This window comes from Salvia splendens, chromosome 12, assembly GCF_004379255.2.
Source record: "Salvia splendens isolate huo1 chromosome 12, SspV2, whole genome shotgun sequence".
Taxonomy (NCBI): Eukaryota; Viridiplantae; Streptophyta; class Magnoliopsida; order Lamiales; family Lamiaceae; genus Salvia; species Salvia splendens.
In genome coordinates, this window is record NC_056043.1 from 8771358 (window position 1) to 8793511 (window position 22154).

A 22154-nucleotide genomic window follows, 5' to 3' on the forward strand; every position below is an offset into this window, starting at 1 on the left:
TGCAGGGCTGAGTACTTGGTGTACTCAGTGGACACGTGCCAAAATATATTTTATAAAAATAGATTTTGTCAAGCCACTCTTTGAGTGAACTCGGGATTTTAGGAAAAGTCCGAGAACACTAAACATTTTTCTTTTCCTTTTTCAAAAGCGATCTTTCGATCTATTTTCCTGGAACATATGCCGTATCTGACAAACCCGATTTCACTATCTCTTGTTCATTCATCAGTCCATTCATCATTCATCTTTCCTTTCATCATTTATCATGTCTTAACATTCAAGTGCCTGGGAAGTGGTTACCTCCCACGGTCACCCATCAATCCATTCCATTCAAGTGCCGGGGAAGTGGTTACCTCCCACGGTCACCCATCAATCCATTCCATTCCTCATTCATCGTTCCTTTCATCATTCATCATATCTTAACATTCAAGTGCCGGGGAAGTGGTTACCTCCCACGGTCTCCCATCAATCCATTTCATTCATCGTTGCAGTCAGATAGGCATAGTTCCAAAACAAAATATGGCTTGACATAACCTTTTTAACTTTATTTTTCTGTAAGACCGTTTTTTTTTTTTACATAACTCATCTTTCTTTCATCAAAAGAAGCACATATAACCTTCAAAACTTCAAAACTTCCTCTCTTTTTTTTCGTCGTAAACGTATTTGGATCAAAACTCATTTCTATCGGTCAAAGCCGAACTCAAGAATCAACGCAGGCTACACTTCATAAGCAATCGTAAAGCAACACATAACATCATATAATAACACCAAGCAAATAGCACTTTTCATAATACTTCACGTTAATTAGCAAGCTCGCACTTAACATCATATAATAAAAATAGAAAGCACATAAAACAATTCTCATAACCACTTTATAGTAAACTAAAAACCTTCATAAAAACATTTTAATTCGAAAGCCCACATAAATATACTTTTCGTAAAAAAAACTGTAAACTTTAACAGAAAGCCCACCTCGTTTGCTTAAACCATTCAATATCCATTTAAGGCAACCCTCGTTCTTTGTGCTCACGTACACACAATAATCCTTGCCAACATCACAACATAAGTCAGCCTTCCATAAACTCATTTTTTTCTATGCATGTCCTATCGTTCCTCTCTCATCGTTTTTCTCAATTTACCCAACCCAATGTTCAACACAAGAGGGAAAAACACACCATAACATATTTCAAAGTGCAACACCTAACCACACCAATAAACACACTCCTTGGAATACATGCATCATATAACACCATAAATCTTGAAAATAAGCACTATTTTATTAAGGCATAAAACTGGCAGAACTGCGCGACCGTTTTGTAAAAATCACTAAAAATCCATCCGACCTCATATGAAGCTAAAATTTGGTCACAACACAGTAGACACATTCAAGTTCACCCAGTTAAAATTTCACACCGAAATCATATCATTTGGTCAGTCAAAACATTAATACAACACTCTGGTTGGAACATAAAGATTCGCGCAGCATTGCGCAGTTCGTTTGAAAAATTCACCATAAATTCATACGATGTCCAATAAGGCTGAAATTTTTACACGACTCAGACGACACTTCAAATTTTCACATAGTTCAAGAATCACATCAAACGGAGGTCATTTGATCGGTCAAACAGAATACGAAACTTTCTGGCCGAGAACACAAGTTTCTGGCAGAATTGCGCAGTCAATTTCAAACATTTTTCAAAAATTCATTTTTCGAGAAAAAGGGCTGAAATTTATACGAGACACAGAAAACACCTTGAAATTAACTCAGTAAAATTTCCATACCAAAATTCGATCGTTTGATAGGTCAATTATATATCGGAAACTACTGTTCGAACGTCACAGATTTCAGACTCACAAATTCGAAATTAGAGTTTCTTCTTCAAACATCCAAACATAATTTTCTTCATGCTTATAATACACAATCATGCTTGATAAGACTCTTATAAATATGTTTGCACATAAACTTACATCATTCACCAAGGATTCAAAACAATCTCTACATAAACTCATTCAAAAATCGCATAACTATCAAAGTTCTCAAGCAGACTCACTTTCCCACCGATTAACTTTGTGATCTATGATTCCTACACCCACTACATGCATGTAGGAGTCAAGAATATGGTTCAAACGAAAAGAATGAGGGAAAGTGAAGCAAATATACCTTCTTTGACAAAAATGGATCGGTAGAGACAAGAAACGATGCGATTCGTCGGAGATTCTTGAAAATAAACTTCAATGGTTGCAAGAACAAGAATTGGAAGGAAATTTTGAAGAGGATGAAGAGGGGTCGGAAATCTTGATAGTAGCTCTTTGTTGTGAAGTAAAAGAATGAAGTGAATGGAAGGTTATATTTATAGAAAATTTTTTCATAAAAGACAAAAATTCACGTCTTTTCGTTTTGATTTGACGACTAATTAATGCGGCCTTAGGAAAACGTGCCTGATGCGACGTGGTTCTTATCTAACTTTTCGTCTTGATGTGACGCGGTTCTTATCCAACTTTTCATCTTGATTTGTTGTCGAAAGTGTATTTGATACGTGGTCTATTCTTTCGTGTAGGTATCATTTTGGGCTCGTAACAATTGGGTTTCAAATTGGGCTAGGAAGAATAATTGTTTGGCCTCAAAAGTGAAATACTTCTCTCGATAAAAGAAACAAGGTCGAAAAAATTTTCAAGTACACAAACGACAGTCCTTTCAAGAACTCAATAAAAAGGTAGAAAAAGTCGGGGTGTTACAGAGTATCTGTCGGAATTCGTGCAGAATATGTCCCTCAAGATAAGCTTTCAAACTTCATACTATTATGAATTATGATGATAATATGACTTGGTCTTAATAATTTTATGCATTTGAGTGAATTTGAGGTGGAAGTCTTACATAAACTTTGTATTTTAGATAGTTTGAATCTTAGGCAGAAACCGTATCAACTTAGATTTAAGTTTTGGCATAATCTCCTTTTCTTAATTTGCTTGATATTTGGCACAATTGAAAGTAACAAATTTAAAATCGAGACTTACTTAAATTCGAAGAATTCTATTTCCACTAATCACCAATTCCCTTCCTTATTCTTGCTCTCTCGAAAAAGGTAGTGTGTGTATGGCTGATGAAATTTTTTTTAGCTCCATATGTTCTCAAGACATGTGTCCTTATTTTGGACAAGTAGCAGCATATTGGCAACTATATATATATATATATATATAGGGGAGCGTTATTCTCCTTTTCACATCTTAGATCATTTTTCCTTCTTAATATTACGCGTTAGATCTAAGGCATCAACAGATCAGATTGATTCTATAAAACTGGTTCCGTGTTGCATTATAGAAGGTGGTTGTATGCATTACAGGGTTATTATTGACATTTGACCGAAAAGTAACTGCCACATTTTGGTATCTGCGAATAATGCACCACATGGTCACGAGTAATGCATATAATTGACTATATATGCACAATATGTGAACTGCAATGCATACGAATAAGATGTAACATGTTATGATTTTTGGACACACGTTTCTTGTTTCCCCTAAGGGTTTAATAAGCTTAGGGGCTAGGGTATAGTACGTAGACACGTATGTAATCTTCACATGGTAACGAGTAATGGATATAATTGACTATATAATGCACAATTTGTGAACTGCAATGCATACGAACAAGATGTGTTGTGTTATGATGTTTGACACACGTTTCTTGTTTCCCCTAAGGGTTTAATAAGCTTAGGGGCTAGGGTATAGTACGTACGCATTAATAACAAATTATAAAACGATACGAATAATTCACCAAATTGTCACGAGTAATGGATGTTATTAACTATATAATGCACAATATGTGAACTGCAATTCATACGAATAAGATGTACCATGTTATGATGTTTGACACACGTTTCTTGTTTCCCCTAAGGGTTTAATAAGCTTAGGGGCTAGGGTATAGTACGTAGACATTACTAACAAATTGTTGTTATTGGAATATACGTATGTGCATTATTTGGTTTAGGTAGTGCATTATGTAGCTGTTAATTGTCATTATCTCAGTATATTATGCATTATTAGAGGTATTGTGTATATGGATTAATCAACGGATTGAAGATTACATACGTGCATTTAGGAATGTCTACGTACTATACCCTAGCCCCTAAGCTTATTAAACCCTTAGGGGAAACAAGAAACGTATGTCAAACATCATAACATGGTACATCTTATTCGTATGCATTGCAGTTCACATATTGTGCATTATATAGTTAATAACATCCATTACTCGTGACAATTTGGTGAATTATTCGTATCATTTTATAATTTGTTATTAATGCGTACGTACTATACCCTAGCCCCTAAGCTTATTAAAGCCTTAGGGGAAACAAGAAACGTGTGTCAAACATCATAACACAACACATCTTGTTCGTACGCATTGCAGTTCACAAATTGTGCATTATATAGTCAATTATATCCATTACTCGTTACCATGTGAAGATTACATACATGTCTACGTACTATACCCTAGCTCCTAAGCTTATTAAACCTTTAGGGGAAACAAGAAACGTGTGTCAAACATCATAACACATCACATCTTGTTCGTATGCATTGCACTTCACATATTGTGCATTATATAGGCAATTATATGCATTACTCGTGACCATGTGGTGCATTATTCGTAGCGGTTTCCAGCCATTATTAGATTACTATTGTACCCTCATAATGCACAAAATAGGACAAATAATGCAACACGGGATTAATTACCCAATGTTGATCTTGACCGTCCATTTCTCTAATCTAATGGCTGATATTAAGAAGGAAAAAGGAGGAAATATAGGAAAAGGAAATGAATACATCCCTATATATATATATATATATATATATATATATATATATAGGATTGTGATCAAGATAGAACCATTCTTAAACGTAGAACAAATGCCAAACGGAGGTCGTTAGATCTTTTAATCCAATGGTGTTGATTTGCACAGCAACTTCCCATTACAACCAAAACTATTATTAATGGGTGAATGCAGAGAAATGAAAAAATAAACCATGCATGGACTCTTCTTCGTTTCATTCATTCTTCCATCAACATGTGAGTTTTTTCACATGTTGAGTCCGGAATGTCGTGAAAACATAGTCTAATATGTATGATTTTTAATCTTGACCGTCATTTTTTCCTCATCCAATGAATAAAATATGTAGAGTTCTAGGTTCTACACTTAAGAATGGTTCTATCTTTAACGCAACCATATATATATATATATATATTATTTTATTTATTTATATTTATTTATTTATTTATTTGTGGATGTAGGAATCGAAAGGAAGATAGTGTTGCTACCTGGAGACATCGCGGCTAACCAAGACTTGCACGTCTCGATTTCACATTTGTAATAGATTACTACATATTTAATTTGTAGGTTCGGGATTTCTCGTACTATAATCATCTACAACTTCCGGATTGAAATTTTTATTTTTCTTACATCAAAGTTCATCACCGCCCTTTGATGCCTTATGAATCACAATAAAGGATTCTCCGAAAAACATACCATTTACTAATTTCATTTTTCTAACAAACATTATATGAAACTTTTCTTATATTACTTTCCAAAAGTTATAATTAAATATTTGATAATTATTTTCATATGAGTATTTTTTAATATTAACGATTTCATATACAAAATCGACGTGCCTAAGCTTTGAAGCTTTTAAAAATCAGTTATAAAAATGATTAATAATTACTTTTAATATTGAAGAATTGTTTCGTTATATTTTGTTGTTTTATGACATTATTAATAAGAAGTAACTACTAATCATCAATGATAAAAAAAATTATATATAAGAATTTAACATAACATAAAAAAATCTAGATATAATAATAATATAATTAACTAACAATTATAAATATTATATAAAACTTCTTAGTAAACAACATTATGATAGAATCAAATGTAACATCAACCTCTTCATTGTAGACTAAAATCTCGTGACTTTTAAAAATACAACATACTATAATTGACTTTTAACATAAATAATCTATAATAAAATTTTTACAATGTACTTTGAGATTATCAACAAATAAAATGAATAGAATAATAAAACTGAACGGAGTTCAAAAATCACTAATTCTTTGATAAAATAGATTAAAGTACTTCCAAATAATGAAAAATCAACCACGTTTCAATTACATAATTATTAAAAAAATACTTGGAACTAACTAAAAACAAATATTTATAATAAATAATGCTCAAAACATTCATTCATCAAAATAGAATAATAATATCCTAAACCAATAAATTATTACTCCTAAATTATAATTTTATAATATAAATAATAAAATCCAACACTCAAATTAAACTTTATTCAACTGAAAAGAATATCAAATTTACAAAATTATGAACTAAAATCTTAATTACAGTATCCATACTATAAGCCCAAAAATTTCCAATTTCCAGCGGTAGAAAATTAAAATGTATTATAAAAATATTTTAATTTTTTAAACATGGTTTAACATTTTTCATTTGTTTTATTTCATCAGATATTGAATTAGTATTTAATCGTACGAGTAGAGTTGGCTCGATGGGTTGGACCTTGGTGCAACAATTGTATATTGTTTCGTCTGTTTGACACCTAATTTGACACTTTATTAATAATTTTATACTCCCTCGTCCCACAAGAATACACACTCTTCCTTTTAGTCTGTTCACAAGAATATGTACTTTCTAACTTTGGAAACCGTTTTATCTCTAATGAGGTGCGATCCATTCTCCACAAATAATACTTTAATTATTTTTTTTTCTCTGCCCCTCTCTTACATACTAATTTTGTATTAAAATTCATGCCGAACCCAAAGTGCATATTCTTTTGGGACGGGGACTGTAATATAAATAACAAAACAAAAAATAACCTTCAATTTTAAAATATACACAAATAATATATTTTAATTTTTAAAAAAATTTCCAATTTCCAGCGGTAGAAAATTAAAATGTATTATAAAAATATTTTAATTTTTTAAACATGGTTTAACATTTTTCATTTGTTTTATTTCATCAGATATTGAATTAGTATTTAATCGTATAAGCATGTAATTTAAAAATATTATAATTAAATATTTTTTAATTCAATAGACTAATTTTATTATTATAACATTGGATTAATCACATATATCTCAAAATCACAAAGTGGCCCAATGAATAGTAGCCCAAAATCCAAATCTTTAGGATTATAGATTAGCCCAAATCCAAGCCCAAATCGAAAGATGAATATTTATAACCAAATAAAATTATAGCTTGACTAGCTGGCCTGACCGATTAATATTCTTTAAATTTATTTTATTTGCCAAATAAAAAGGGCCGGAATTTACAACTACAAAAGGTAAGAGGTTGCCGAAGCTCCGCATTGCAATTGAAACCCTCTCACAACTGCATCGCTTCTCCTGTCGTCTCTCTCGGTGAAACCCTCCGGTGACGCTCTCAGAATCCGAACACAAGGTATTTCTACCGCCGGAAATTGAAATTGAAATTGAGATTGAAATCTATCGTTTTGATGTTAAATATTTAATATTTTGTGCTTGAATGTGGCTGGAAATTGGAATTGAATTTGAGATCTATCCAACTTGATGTTAAATATTTAGTTTTGTGATTCAATGCGGCTAGATATTTGAATTGAATTTGAGATCTATCGAATTTGATATTTAAGATTTGATTTTTGTGGCTGTTAGATGTTGGGCTATACGTGTTTTTGGTGAATATAAGTAGCTCAGATTAGTCTGCTTTGTTTTTCTGTGAATCAGGGCCGATTTTTTAACCTTTCTATTTTCGCTAGACTTGGCTTGGCTTATTTTTGCATCTGCTAATCTCATATTTTTTTCAGTTATTTATGAAGATCACTAACATTTTAGAAGGGGATTCTGCTATATCTGTGATGAATAGAAATTCCCCTGCTGCCTTCAAAATAAGTAACAGACATTCCGCCAAAAAGGATCGGTTCTGGCGTTTAACTGTAAGAAAACAACGGAAACGGCTTATAGCTCTAAGAAAAGAACGGAGACATTTCTCCAAAAAGGATCTCTTGCTGCGTTTAGCTGAAATAAAAGAACAGAAACTGAAAAATAGTCATGTTGCCGTAAGAAAAGAACGTAAGCGAAAATATATTTTGGCAACAACCAAGGAAGATATGTTTGCAGATCTGCCAGAAGAAATCACAAAAGATATCTTGGGTAGACTCCCGATTTCGAGCATTATGACTTGCAAGTGTGTTCTTAAATCATGGCGCCATCTGATTGAGGGGGATGAGTTTGGGATGTCGTATACTCCAAAACCAGGCCTAACTTTCGTTTATCGAGACATGGAAATGCGGTACAACCTCTTCAATGAGGCCTTAAAGCCACTTTTCCGATTCAGCTTGCCTTCTCACAATCAACGTTCTACTACTAAACGTCGAGTTGTAATTACTTCAGCAAATGGTTTGCTTTCGCTGTGGGATCAATATGCTAACTATCTATTTATATGCAATCCACTCACTCGTGAGTATGCCGAGCTTCCTCGTCTTTCTACGGATAGAGTTACTTGCTTTTATGGATTTGGAATGAGCAAAATAAGAGGACAATATAAGATTTTATATGGTAATGAATATAGTTGTCATGTGTACACTATAGGAAGAGGTGTAGGGTTGTGGAGAAGCATTGCAGCACCACAACCGGGCATCAATACACTGCTTTATGATTATGCTGCATTTTTGAATGGAAATCTTCACTGGTTGGCATGTGATTTGAAAAGGAATTTCTTCGTTTGTTACTTTGATTTTGACACCGAGCTCTTTTCCCGTTTTTCAATTCCTTGTGATTACGATGGAAATGGATATGGCAACAATCGGCTATATATTTTGGACGGTCGGCTATATTTATGCAATATTATAGATTGGCATCGTGTTATTATTTGGAAGATGAACAACTACGGGGATGAGGATTCTTGGATAAAGGAATATGACTTCAACTTGTCCTATGATTTTCCGCATATGTACTTGCTCGATGTTTTGGCGAATGGTGACTTGTTGTTTGCAGTATCACTTGTTGGTTATGTGAACCCAGATCGTGATGAACTATTTATCTACTCCAAACAGACCGGAGCTCTTGGGAAATACGTGACATGTTATAGTTTTGAGCAGTGTTCTTCTTCTAATATTGGTGTTTTTACCCCAAGCTTGATTTCACTCAAAACCATGGGGTTCCAGAATGTTCAGTCGGTAAGTTTTAATTAGTCAAACATAAGAATTGGTTGTAGTACTTTTGTTGATGTGTGCTGTAACAGGTTCATATGTATTTTGTTTATTTATATGATTCTGTATTTTGTTGATGTGTGCTGTAACAGGTTCATATGTATTTTGTTTATTTATATGATTCTTACTTACAGAATATCTATCAAATTTGTCATCATTTGTTATTTAACAAATTTCTATACTATTATCTTAGATTGGTTGAGATTGTAACTCCCAAAAATTGCATTGGTTGTGATTGTAACTCCCAAAAATTGCATCGTGTAATGGTGTCAAATTTATATGGTTCGAACTTTGAAAATCAAGTAAACTATAACTTGAAAAATAACAATGTCAAATTTGTTGCTTAACCAAAACTATGTATTAATTCTTACTCGAAGTGAAGCATTTCCTATTCGGAATAAGATTTTATATGCTTTTATTTGTGAGTAGAGTGGGTAAGCAATAAGGTAAGGTATAATAAAGTAGAAATAATTATGTTTCCATTTGAGAAAATGTGTGTTAACTAGAATAGGATATATCCCATTTATATACTAACACTTTACTATTAAATAGAGATACATTATGACCCTTATTTTACCTGACAACTCAATAATTAAATCTGGACGATCCATCTTAAATTATGTGGCTTGGTCCCTCATTTTTTCCTTAATTTTTAATTGAAAAGGGCAATTTTGACCTTTGAATATAATAACTCACCTCACGGTTATTCCTCTCCACTTATACGAAGATCAATTTGTTTCTCTTAAAATAATTCAAAATTTTAAATTTCTCATAACTTTTGAAATTTTAATTATTTTTTACGAAAAGTATATCAAATTAAAGATAATTTTAAGATGATTCCAACGAAATCCTAATTGCGTGGTATTATATCAAAGACTAAAAAAATGATATTATACGTCTATAAAATGATATGGTGTTGTTTATATTTATTGAAACTATCTTCCTGAATATATTAATCCTAAACCTTATTATTCATGTTTTAGGATTTATATTCTTTAAGCATGAATTATTTACATTCTAACATGCAATTCTGTGTTAACATGTGAATACATTAATCCCATAATCTTTCAAATAGATCATTTTTCTGATTTATTTATTTTTGTATGTTTTTATATATTCTTTAGAAATACGAATTCGATGTGACGTTGTATGCTTTTTTTGGATGAACTCGCTCATTCAATAACTCATATACACTCTTCCATTAATTGCAAAATTTTAAACAAGTTAAACACATTTTCGTTCAAATTAAGCAATCTTTCCAACAACTTAAGCAAATTCTTGCACAAAATAAGCAATCTTTTGAATACATTAACCAAACTAACACCCAAATTAAGCAATTTTTCCACAATGTTAAGCAAATTCTCACCCAAAATAAGCAACCTTTCCAACAACTTAAGCAAATTCTCACCCAAATTAAGCTATCTTTCCAACAACTTAAGCAAATTCTCACTCAAATTAGGCAATCATTCGAAGCTTCTCCGGGCTCAGCCGCCGGGGTGTACAAAATTGTCGGTCGTTTACCCATTTCACGGAATTCCCTGAGCAAAAATGTCGAATGTAGCAGGCCTAACGTCGACTGTGCCAGCAGTTTCGTCGCTTCTTGGTGGATTAGTTGTCCTTCAGTTCGGAAAAAATGATTTTTGGTGGAAGGAGATGTAAATTAGGCTGAAATTTTCTAGGGTTCACAAATTGAGTAGACTGAATTTGGAGAGAGAGTTGAAAGTTTGGGAATGAGCAGGGGCGGACGCAGAAAAAATTGGGTGTAGGGGCTGAGCTTCATTATATATTTTTTCACAGTCAAATATATATATATATATATATATATATATATATATATATATATATATGGTTTTGATCTATGCAAAACTAGATTTAAATATAGAAACGCAGAACAATATCATAATTAGGTCACTTTAGGTCATAATTAGGTAATTTTTAGGTCATGCTAACAAAGCATGACCTAAAATGATCTTAGCATGACATTAAACCCAAATATTATAATATGACCTAAAATTGCTTAATTATGACCTTCCGTGTTTTTGGTTAATTATTGACCATTAGATCATCTAATCCTATGGCCAAGATTTGGTCTGCATTTCTGGATTTAAACACATACTTATTTTGATCATCTCCCTATATATATATATATATATATATATATATATATATATATATATATATAGGGTTGTGTTAAAGATATAACCATTCTTAAGTGTAGAACCGAGAACTCTACATATTTTATTCATTGGATGAGGAAAAAATGACGGTCAAGATTAAAAATCATACATATTAGACTATGTTTTCACGACATTCCGGACTCAACATGTGAAAAAACTCACATGTTGATGGAAGAATGAATGAAACGAAGAAGAGTCCATGCATGCTTTATTTTTTCACTTCTCTGCATTCACCCATTAATAATAGTTTTGGTTGTAATGGGAAGTTGCTGTGCAAATCAACACCATTGGATTAAAAGATCTAACGACCTTCGTTTGGCATTTGTTCTACGTTTAAGAATGGTTCTACGTTTAAGAATGGTTCTATATATATGGATGTATTCATTTCATTTTTGCATCTTTTCTCCTATTTCCTTCTTGATCTCAGCCATTCATTCTAAAGATCTAACGGCTCCAAATAATGCCAACTTATGTTAAATTAATTCATTAAAAAATGCGAAAAGGATATTTTAGGGAATTAAAGTTGATGGTAGTTATGGAAAATCCCATGATTTTCTCTGCCAAACTAATCGGTTTTTTACACACGTTAAATATTTGATATTTAGTATCTTCAAAAAAAATTTAATTGGATCAAGAAGATTTCGTATCCTAGTATTAGCGTGTCTATTATCTAAGACAAATTAAATGTCATAGAATAATTTATTTCTATAAATTATTTGTTCACTTACACTAAAATCATATTTTCCAACAGTATGTCATGAGTGATTGAGGCAAAATGCACCATTTAATTTCGGTATTATGTTTTTTAGACTTAGAACATACTACACCCTAGCCCCTAGGCTTGCTAAACCCTTAGGGAAAACAAGAAACGTTAACCAAACATCGAAACACGGCACAACTTAAATTAAACGGCTCAGGATAAATGTTCAATACATATTACAAATAATGCATTACAGAAACTAAACTGTGCATTATACTATATAATATGTACATTATGTATATCGGTAAAAAAAACCTACGCGCTATGAATTTGCAACCCCAGATGAATTACTGCGGCTCGTGTATTTGGACAACGTTTTGTCGACTTAGAACATACTACACCCTAGCCCCTAGGCTTGTTAAACCCTTAGGGAAAACAAGAAACGTGCGCCAAACATCTAGTATAATGCGCAGTTTAGTTTCTGTAATGCATTATTTGTGATATGTAATGAACATTTATCCTGACCCGTTTAATTTAAGTTGTATCGTGTTTTGATGTTTGGTTCACATATCTTGTTTTCCCTAAGGGTTTTAACAAGTTGTGCCATGTTTCGATATTTGACGCACGTTTCTTGTTTTCCCTAAGGGTTTAATAAGCCTAGGGGCTAGGGTGTACTATGTACAAAATAATGCAAAATACTTGACAAACAATGCATCCTAGAACATAAATAATGTAAATTTTTAATTGACTGATGCAAACATTGATAATTAACTGAGTTAATTTCGAATGCAAAAAAAACTTAAAAAACTAAAACTACACGGCTTATAATGACAAAAACAGCAACTCACCCATACACACAATAATTCTAATAATGCCTAATACATTGCAGATGATGACAACTACTTGATACTTAATACGCAGCCTCAATCAACTAATGCGCACATGCCTGATAATGACAAAAGCAGCAATTCACCCATATACACAATAATTATCATAATGCATACTATATTGCATATAATGACAACTGCTTTATACATAATGCACATCCTCAAACAAATAATGCACATACTATATTGCAAAATAATGGTAAATACTTGATTCATAATGCATAGTCCCATAATCAGTTTCTTATAGCAAAACACACATAACAAGTTGTTAACAATATACCACTCCACAAGGTTGCTACGTTCACTTTCCATCATGTGTCTACTTAAAAACGTACAATTTAAATAATCACTCCAGCTATCAATTAACCCATCAACCTCCATCACCCAAGCCGAAACTCTCACTCACTCCAGCCCATAATTCACGACCCCTGCTCGAAGTTGCACTTGGTCAGTATCTCTCTCCAATACCTCATGGCTTTAGACTGGTTTGTGTCACCTCTAGTGTTGTGCGCACAAGTAAGGAGCGTCTTTGCAAACTTGATTCTAAACATCTCTAAGCTTTTTGTCCCTTTTGCGCTCAGCCCGCACTCCTCGAAGTACGTCTCCATAGGGCGCATGACGTATACCCCCGTCTCCATTGTTACTACGTTGTTCCTCCATGGCAATGTCACCACATAAAACATCAGAAATTTATTATTAAAAACAGAATAAAACATGATATGAGCTTTATAATGCATAATACTAATGACAACATGCACTTATTCATTAAAATAATGCGCACTTTGAAGCTTCAGTGAGTTAATTCACTCATATACACAATACTCTTCAAAATGCATACTATAATCCAAATAATGACAATTACCTCCTACATAATGCACTGCCTAAACTAAATAATGCTGATATGCAATCTTCACTGAGTTGATTAACCGATATACAAAATACCTCTCACAAAGCATAATATACTCCAAATAATGACAATTACATGCTATATAATGAACTACCTAAACCAAATAATGCACATATGTAATCTTCGTTGAGTTGATTAACTCAAATACAAGATACCTCTCATAATGCATAATATACTCCAAATAATGACAATTACATACTACATAATGCATTGTCTAAACCAAATACTGCACATAATCTTCACTGAGTTGTTTAACCCATATACATAATACCTCTAATAATGCATAATATACTGCAGATAAGGACAATTAACAGATACATAATGCGTTGCCTAAACCAAATAATGCATATATATAATCTTCTCTTAGTTGATTAACCCATACACACCTCTAATAATGCATAATATACCGCAGGTAATGACAATTAACAGATTCATAATGCACTGCCCAAACCAAATAATGCACATATGTAATCTTTACTGTGTTGATTAACCCATATACATATATACTGCAGATAATGACAATTAACAGCTACATAATGCACTACCTACACCAAACAATGCACATACGTATCTTCCAATAACCACAAATTCCCACAACAGCAAATAATGTACATATGTAATCTTGACTGAGTTGCGTAAACAATATACACAATACCCCTAAAAATGCATAATATACTGCAGAAAATGAAAATTAACATCGTGAATCTGTCATAACAAAAACATATAAGATACCCGAATCACTAATTTTAAACCCAAAACAATGTCTGCACTCCGGATACAGAGAAAACTCTGACCAAAACTACTAGTAATTTCTAAATTCAAAAGTCGCGACCTAGTGGAAGTTCAAATCTTTGCTTTTCGTGTCTAAAAAATCATGAATTCGGGTTCCAGGAGGCCTTTTCCACACATACCTTGGCGACTTGGGTTCGATGTTTGCAACGGTGGAGTATGGGTGACGGGATCTAGGTGACTGATATCAAATTTGTGGACGACTGCCGACTGAGCAAACGGTTGCGGCTAGGGTTTATTGTATAATGGAAGATGGGGAGAGGGAAAGGTGGAAGAGAGGAGAGGAAATTAGAGAGTGTTTAATGAGAGAGAATTAACCGATGGAATGGGTGAAATCATCAAATCACTTGAAATTCGCACATTCCAAATTCTGGCGGTTCCAATTATTGGAAAGTGACTAAAATACCCTTATAATGCATAAAACCGGCTTATAATGCAATGCGGGTTTAAAAGACTAGCATCCATCCGGACCGTTGATGAATGAGATCTAACGACCCATATTAAGAAGAATAAAGGATCTAAGGGAAGAATAGGAGAACAACAATCCCATATGTATATATATATATATATATGGGTGCATTATAATGATAACCCCAATTTCCGTTATAACCCTATAACCAAATCTGGACCTTACATTTTTAAAATCACGCGGTTGATATTCAAACTTATATTTACTTCATAAAAAAAAAGCGCGGGGGTAAATATGTCATTTCGCTCATGATAAAATTTACGTATCCAAATTTCGCTCATTTAATTTCTGAATTTCGCTCATTTTATCATTTTATCAGTCAGTCAAAAGTATCATTTTATCAACTCAGAGTATCAATCTATGCAATAAACCTAACATATATCATTTTATCAGTCAGTCAAAAGTATCATTTTATCAACTCAGAATATCATTCTATCCGGAAAAACTATCATTTTATTAGTTTTATGTCATTTTGTCACGTTAAAGTATCATTTTATCAGCTTATATGCAATTTCTTCAGCTAAACTATCATTTTTATAAGGTTACTGTCATTTTATCCGCTTAGATTATCATTTTATCAGGTAAAAGTATCATTTTATTAAACAAAAATGTCATTTTATACACCAAAAATACCTATCATTCTATCGGCTGAAAGTATCATTCTACCCAGCAAAACTATCATTCTATCAGCTGAAAGTATCATTCTATCCGGCAAAACTATCATTTTATGCAGTAAACCTAACATTAATAAGCTAAAAGTATCATTTTATCAACTCAGAGTATCATTCTATCCGGAAAAACTATCATTTTTATAAGGTTTCTGTAATTTTATCCGCTTAGATTATCATTTTATCAGGTAAAAGTATCATTTTATTAAACAAAAATGTCATTTCATACATCAAAAATACCTATCATTCTATCGGCTGAAAGTATCATTCTACCCGGCAAAACTATCATTCTATCGGCTGAAAGTATCATTCTATCCGGCAAAACTATCATTCTATGCAATAAACCTATCATTTTATCAGTCAGTCAAAAGTATCATTTTATCAACTCAGAGTATCATTCTATCCGACAAAACTATCATTCTATGCAATAAACCTATCATTTTATTATTTTATCAGTCAGTCAAAAGTATCATTTTATCAACTCAGAGTATCATTCTATCCAGCAAAACTATCATTCTAAGCAATAAACCTATCATTTTATCATTTTACGTCATATTTGGCGAAATTCAGAAATTAAATGAGGGAAAACTATCCGGCAATAAACCTATCATTCTATGCAATAAACCTATCATACTATTGGCTAAAAGTATCATTCTATCCGGCAAAACTATCATTTTATCAGTTTTATGTCATTTTGTCACGTTAAAGTATCATTTTATCAGCTTATATGCAATTTCTTCAGCTAAACTATCATTTTTATAAGCTAACTGTCATTTTATCCGCTTAGATTATCATTTTATCAGGTAAAAGTATCATTTTATTAAAAAAATATCATTTTATACACCAAAAATACCTATCATTCTATCGGCTGAAAGTATCATTCTATCCGGCAAAACTATCATTTTATCGTCAAAAGTATCATTTTATCTACTCAGAGTATCATTCTATCAAGCAAAACTATCATTTTATAAACTCAGACTATCATTTTATCGGCAAAAGTATCATTTTATCAACTCAGAGTATCATTCTATGCGGCAAAACTATCATTTTATGCATTAAACCTAACATTTATAAGCCAAAAGTATCAATTTACTTACTTAGAGTATCATTCTATCGGCAAAACTATCATTCTATGCAATAAACGTAATATAATCGGCACAATACATAATATACAAACCTACAAAGCAGTAAACGTATCATTTTATCAACTCAGAGTATCATTTTTATAAGGTTACTGTCATTTTATCAGGTAAAAGTATCATTTTATTAAACAAAAATGTCATTTTAAACACCAAAAATACCTATCATTCTATCGGCTGAAAGTATCATTCTATCCGGCAAAACTATCATTTTATCGCCAAAAGTATCATTTTATCTACTCAGAATATCATTCTATCAAGCAAAACTATCATTTTATCAACTCAGACTATCATTTTATCGGCAAAAGTATCATTTTATCAACTCAGAGTATCATTCTATGCGGCAAAACTATCATTTTATGCATTAAACCTAACATTTATAAGCCAAAAGTATCATTTTATCTACTTAGAGTATCATTCTATCTGCAAAAGTATCATTTTATCAACTCAGAATATCATTCTATGATGCAAAACTATCATTTTAAGCAGTAAACCTAAAATGTATAAGCTAAAATTATCATTTTATCAAGTGCAACTATAATGTTATCAAGTCTAACTATCATTTTACCTTGTGAAACTATCATTTTATCCCTTCAAACTAATATTTTATCCCCTGAAAATGATATTTTATCAAGTGCAACTATTATTTTAGCCCCTGAAACTATATAAGCTGACACTTTAACCTGATAAAATAATATTCTAAGCGGATAAAATGACAGTAACCTTATAAAATGATATATAAGCTAAAGAAATGACATATAAGCTAATAAAATGATACTTTAACGTGACAAAATGTCTTATATGTTACTATTACAACTACAACCCATGTTTACGGGGTTCAAATTCTCTAATCATCTTTTCAACATTGATTTCCCATTTTTTCCTATCATTCTGAAACTTCTGCTGTATCATTGAAAATGTCTCAAAAGCCTTCTTGTTAGTTTCTCCAACAAGCAATGCTTCAGTATATTTGGCACGAAGTTTTATGAACGCCTCTGTCCCATTCTTCGCTAAACCTGAATTCCAGTTACGAACTGGACCACCCATGTAAGTCTCCATGTGGCGCATCACATAAACTCCACAGTCAACTTTATTTGTATCGTTCTGCCATGGTAGAGTCATGTCTCTGATTTTTGACGTTTTGACAATACTCTCCATTGTTGGATTAACACCATTTCCAAGATAAATTCGGAAGAAATTTTTCTATTCAAATAACACAAAACATACATGAGGTTGATTAAAAATGATATTATGTTTTGGTACTAAATGATATTGAATGCATTTAACTAAGCATACCAGTATAGTTGGTGCACCTCCATATTTCTGCTTTATCACCTCTTCAGTAACCAGAGCATTGTCAATCACATCCAGCATTTGAATTTTTGAGATTGAAGCACATGATATAAAAATGATCGTGCGCCCATATCGGAAAGAATATCTAATTTTCAAAACATTATATACAAATGTCATTTTCAAAAATATAGGTACGTTGTTCCGTAATGTATATCTCATTATGACTTACCATGTCATAATTTTCCCATTTGAAGTCATCAATCTTTGACACAAATTCATTTAACGCTGTGCAGAATTTTTCCTGAGCCTCGGCTTGAGTCCAATCAGGTTTCCTCGCAGCAATATTGTATACCTGTCATGTTTACATTTTTGTAAATAAATTTAACTTTTAATGTAACGTTATTACTTATTTACCCGTTTACTGTACCGTAGGTGTGGTGTTAATGAAAAGACGACTCGGAGATGCATTTGATTTGAATTTTTCATTGTAGTTAAGGTACACAGCCCATGCATCTATGATGTTGATACTGACGTACGTACGTGGAGCAAGGGTGTGGAAATCAATCTTGAACATGCTGATCATGTCGTTCTCATAAACCATCTCATAACTGATCTCAAAATCATATTTAATGTTAGGTAAAAGAATTTAATAAGAATATAATTATGTAATTCAAAACTTACAGTTCGCTTTCTTCATGTGTCATCAACCAGTACATAATTTCCTTCTCTTCTTTATTCAGTTTTCCTTTTATATTTACTGCCCTGACATTGTAGGGAGAGCACAGTGCTTCAACAACTTTCTTTGTTGTTCTGGGCACTTTCTCCTTTTCAACTGCAGGTTCTTGGGAAACCTTCTTCTTCCCTATGGCCTTTTTCAAAACATCTTCTCTGTCTTTTAAAACTTCATCATCTCCGGTTTCACCATGTATATCCGCCAAAAATCTAAAGCTATCATTAAGAAACAAAAATTTCATTTTATCACTGAACCTATTATTTTACCCACAGAAACTATCATTTTATTCCAAAGAAACTATCATTTTATCATTTCATGCAAAAATATCATTTTATCATTTGAAACTATCATTTTATGATACAAAAGTATCATTTTATCAATGAACCTATCATTTTACCCACTAAAGCTATCATTTTATGCAAAAGTATCATTTTATCATTTGAAACTATCATTTTATCCCCTTACACTATCATTTTATGATGCAAAAGTATTATTTTTCAAATAAAACAGAGCAACAAAAAACATCATCAAACCTATATCATCTTAACCATATAAACAATCATTTTATGTACTTAAACTATCATTTTTAAAAGTTACCTCAAATTCATCATTGAGAGACAATTCAACTTCTATCTCTGGAACTTTTTCCTTCTCTTCTTGAGCTGCTTTATTAACCATTTCCTTCTCTGGAAGTTTTTCCTTCTCTATATCCTTTTCCCGATTAAAATTTGGATTCTCATTAGGAGTCTGGTCATATTCGGGTATCAGAGTGAATGTAGGGAACTCATCCCTATTTTTCAGTATATAAGTCCTCTCAGCAGCTTTAGTAAGTTCAATCATGATATCGATAAATTCAGGATCATCAATATCATCATTGCTCATAGCATTTGACATTGATTTCTGACTTTCTGTGACACTCTGCATACCTTCCTCTCTCATTCCCATTGCATTTCTTGTTGTGTCACAGATAATCTTAAAGCTATTAAAATTCCTGATTTCACTTGGCGCTGCTTCAAGGACATCAAGAATTTTCGACATTGAGGCTTTACACTCACTGGCAGCCTCCTTCCATTGATCTATGAAAGTCTTTTGTTGACTTCCACTGGTTGTCCCTTCTTTGTCCTGATCTTTCATCTCCAATGATTGTACATCTTCAGGTACATCATCTTCAGATTCAGATTCATCATCTTCATCGTTCTCTTCATATTGTTGCTTTTTATATTGGTCATACTTATGACCGAGACCAAACTCTGAAGCACTCATTTCTGCTCTTTGCCTTTCTTTCAGCAGTTCGGCAGTCCAACCCTTAATTGTTGGATAGCATCTTGGCACCATTTTTTTTGAAACACAATTCTGTCGACGTAACAGGCCTACATTAACAAAAACTAAATATTAGTTTTTCTGTAAATAGATTCATAGACAATGGAAAAAAAATATATTCTTACCACTACAAAGATGACTGGTCCGGTAAATATCTTTCTTGTGTTATTTTTCCATCGCTTTTGTGTTTCAAGCAATTTGGATATGACATAGCCACACCAATTGTATTCTTTGATCTTCTTCACATCAGCTATGTAATCAAAAACTTGTGGGCTCAGATTTCCATCAGCAGGGGTGTTGATCAAGGCATACTCAACCAGAATCATAAAATTCAATTTGAACCAGTAGCCACCTTCTTCGTCTTTCATCATCTGTCCTACAACATAATCTGGAACCATATTTTTTTCTCCACCTTTACAGAATCTCGCAATTTCACTTTTAATGTTGATATTTTTCTGAAATTTGTTCCTACTCATAAGTAAAGGTCCAATAGGGAACCCAAGAGTAATATGAACATCTTCATCATCTAAAAGTAGCGATTCTCCGCTGTTCAATTTAATTGAACAACTATTATGGTTAAAGTTGTAAATCAGATAATAAGCCAATGATCTTGGGAAACTTCTTATTTTGAAGTGCAGGAGTGCGCCAAACCCAATATCTCTAACCGTTCTTCTTTGATTCTTGTTTAGAGAATCGAGCATGTTAACGAAGAAGTCAGTATTCCTTCTTCCTGCCAAGGTCGGTGAGTCAATGGCTGCATCATCTTGAAGAACTATCTTCTTCCCCTTCTTTGCAGCTGCCTTCTTCTTACTTGCATCATCATTCTTTCTTTTCTTGTTATTTTTTATACTTTCTATTTCATCAGCCAATATTCTATCATCAGCAGCAGCAGCAGCATCACCTAATACACAAAAGATTTCAGTGTGTTAAACGGTTTATGTCATTATATTAAGTCAAAGTATCATTTTATCCCCAGAAACTATATTTTTACCCCCTGAAACTATCATTTTATCAAGTGCAACTAGTAAGTTTATCATTTTACCTACTGAAACTATCATTTTATTCCAAGAAACTATCAATTTATGCAAAAGTATCATTTTATCACTGAACCTATCATTTTACACACTGAAACTGTCATTTTATCCCCCGAAACAATAATTTTATCCCCTGAAACTATCATTTTATCAAGTGCAACTATCATTTACCTTCTGAAACTATCATTTTCAATGTAGAGATTTATCATTAATAAACAAAAGATTTATCATTTTACCTTCTGAAACCATCACTACTTGTCTATCATCATGATCAGCACCAGCATCAGGAATGTTTGTTCCTAATACACAAAAGATTTCAGTGTGTTAAAAGATTTATGTCATTATATAAAGTAAAAGTATCATTTTATCCACTGAAACTATCATTTTATCCCTTGAAACCATCATTTTATAAAGTGCAACTATAATTTTATCAGTTGCAACTAGTAAGTTTATTATTTTACCAACTGAAACTATCATTTTATTCCCAGAATCTATCATTTTATCATTTGAAAAGTATCATTTTATCACTGAACCTATCATTTTATCCCCTGAAACTATCATTTTATCCACTGAAACTATCATTTTATCCCCTGAAACCATCATTTTATCAAGTGCAACTATAATTTTATCCCCTGAAACTATCATTTTCAATTTAGAGATTTATCATTAATACACAAAAGATTTATCATTTTACCTTCTGAAATCATCATTAAGAGTGTAATATCATCATCAGCAACAGCATTAGGAATGTTGTTTCCTAATACACAAAAGATTTCAGCGTGCTAAACGATTTATGTC

At 32.4% G+C, this 22154-nt stretch overlaps 1 protein-coding gene across 2 annotated transcripts; it reads left to right on the plus strand.

Moving 5' to 3' along the window:
- The first annotated feature begins 7297 nt into the window (after positions 1–7297).
- LOC121758976 (putative F-box protein At1g32420) lies at positions 7298–9409 on the plus strand. 2 transcript variants are annotated; one of them, XR_006041587.1, is made up of 3 exons: positions 7298–7454; positions 7837–9272; positions 9333–9409. XR_006041587.1 is itself a non-coding variant. In XM_042154453.1 (2 exons), the coding sequence occupies exon 2, from the start codon at positions 7843–7845 to the stop codon at positions 9220–9222; it is 1380 nt and encodes a 459-aa protein (XP_042010387.1). In that variant the 5' UTR covers positions 7298–7454; positions 7837–7842; the 3' UTR covers positions 9223–9409. The 2 variants fall into 2 exon arrangements, 1 of the variants encoding a protein (XP_042010387.1); XM_042154453.1 differs by having other exon boundaries at positions 7837–9409.
- Positions 9410–22154: the final 12745 nt, after the last annotated feature.

What these genes read in the sequence shown, in the direction of transcription:
- LOC121758976 (XM_042154453.1), top strand. Translation starts at nt 7,843, where the DNA reads ATGAAGATCACTAACATTTTAGAAGGGGATTCTGCTATATCTGTGATG.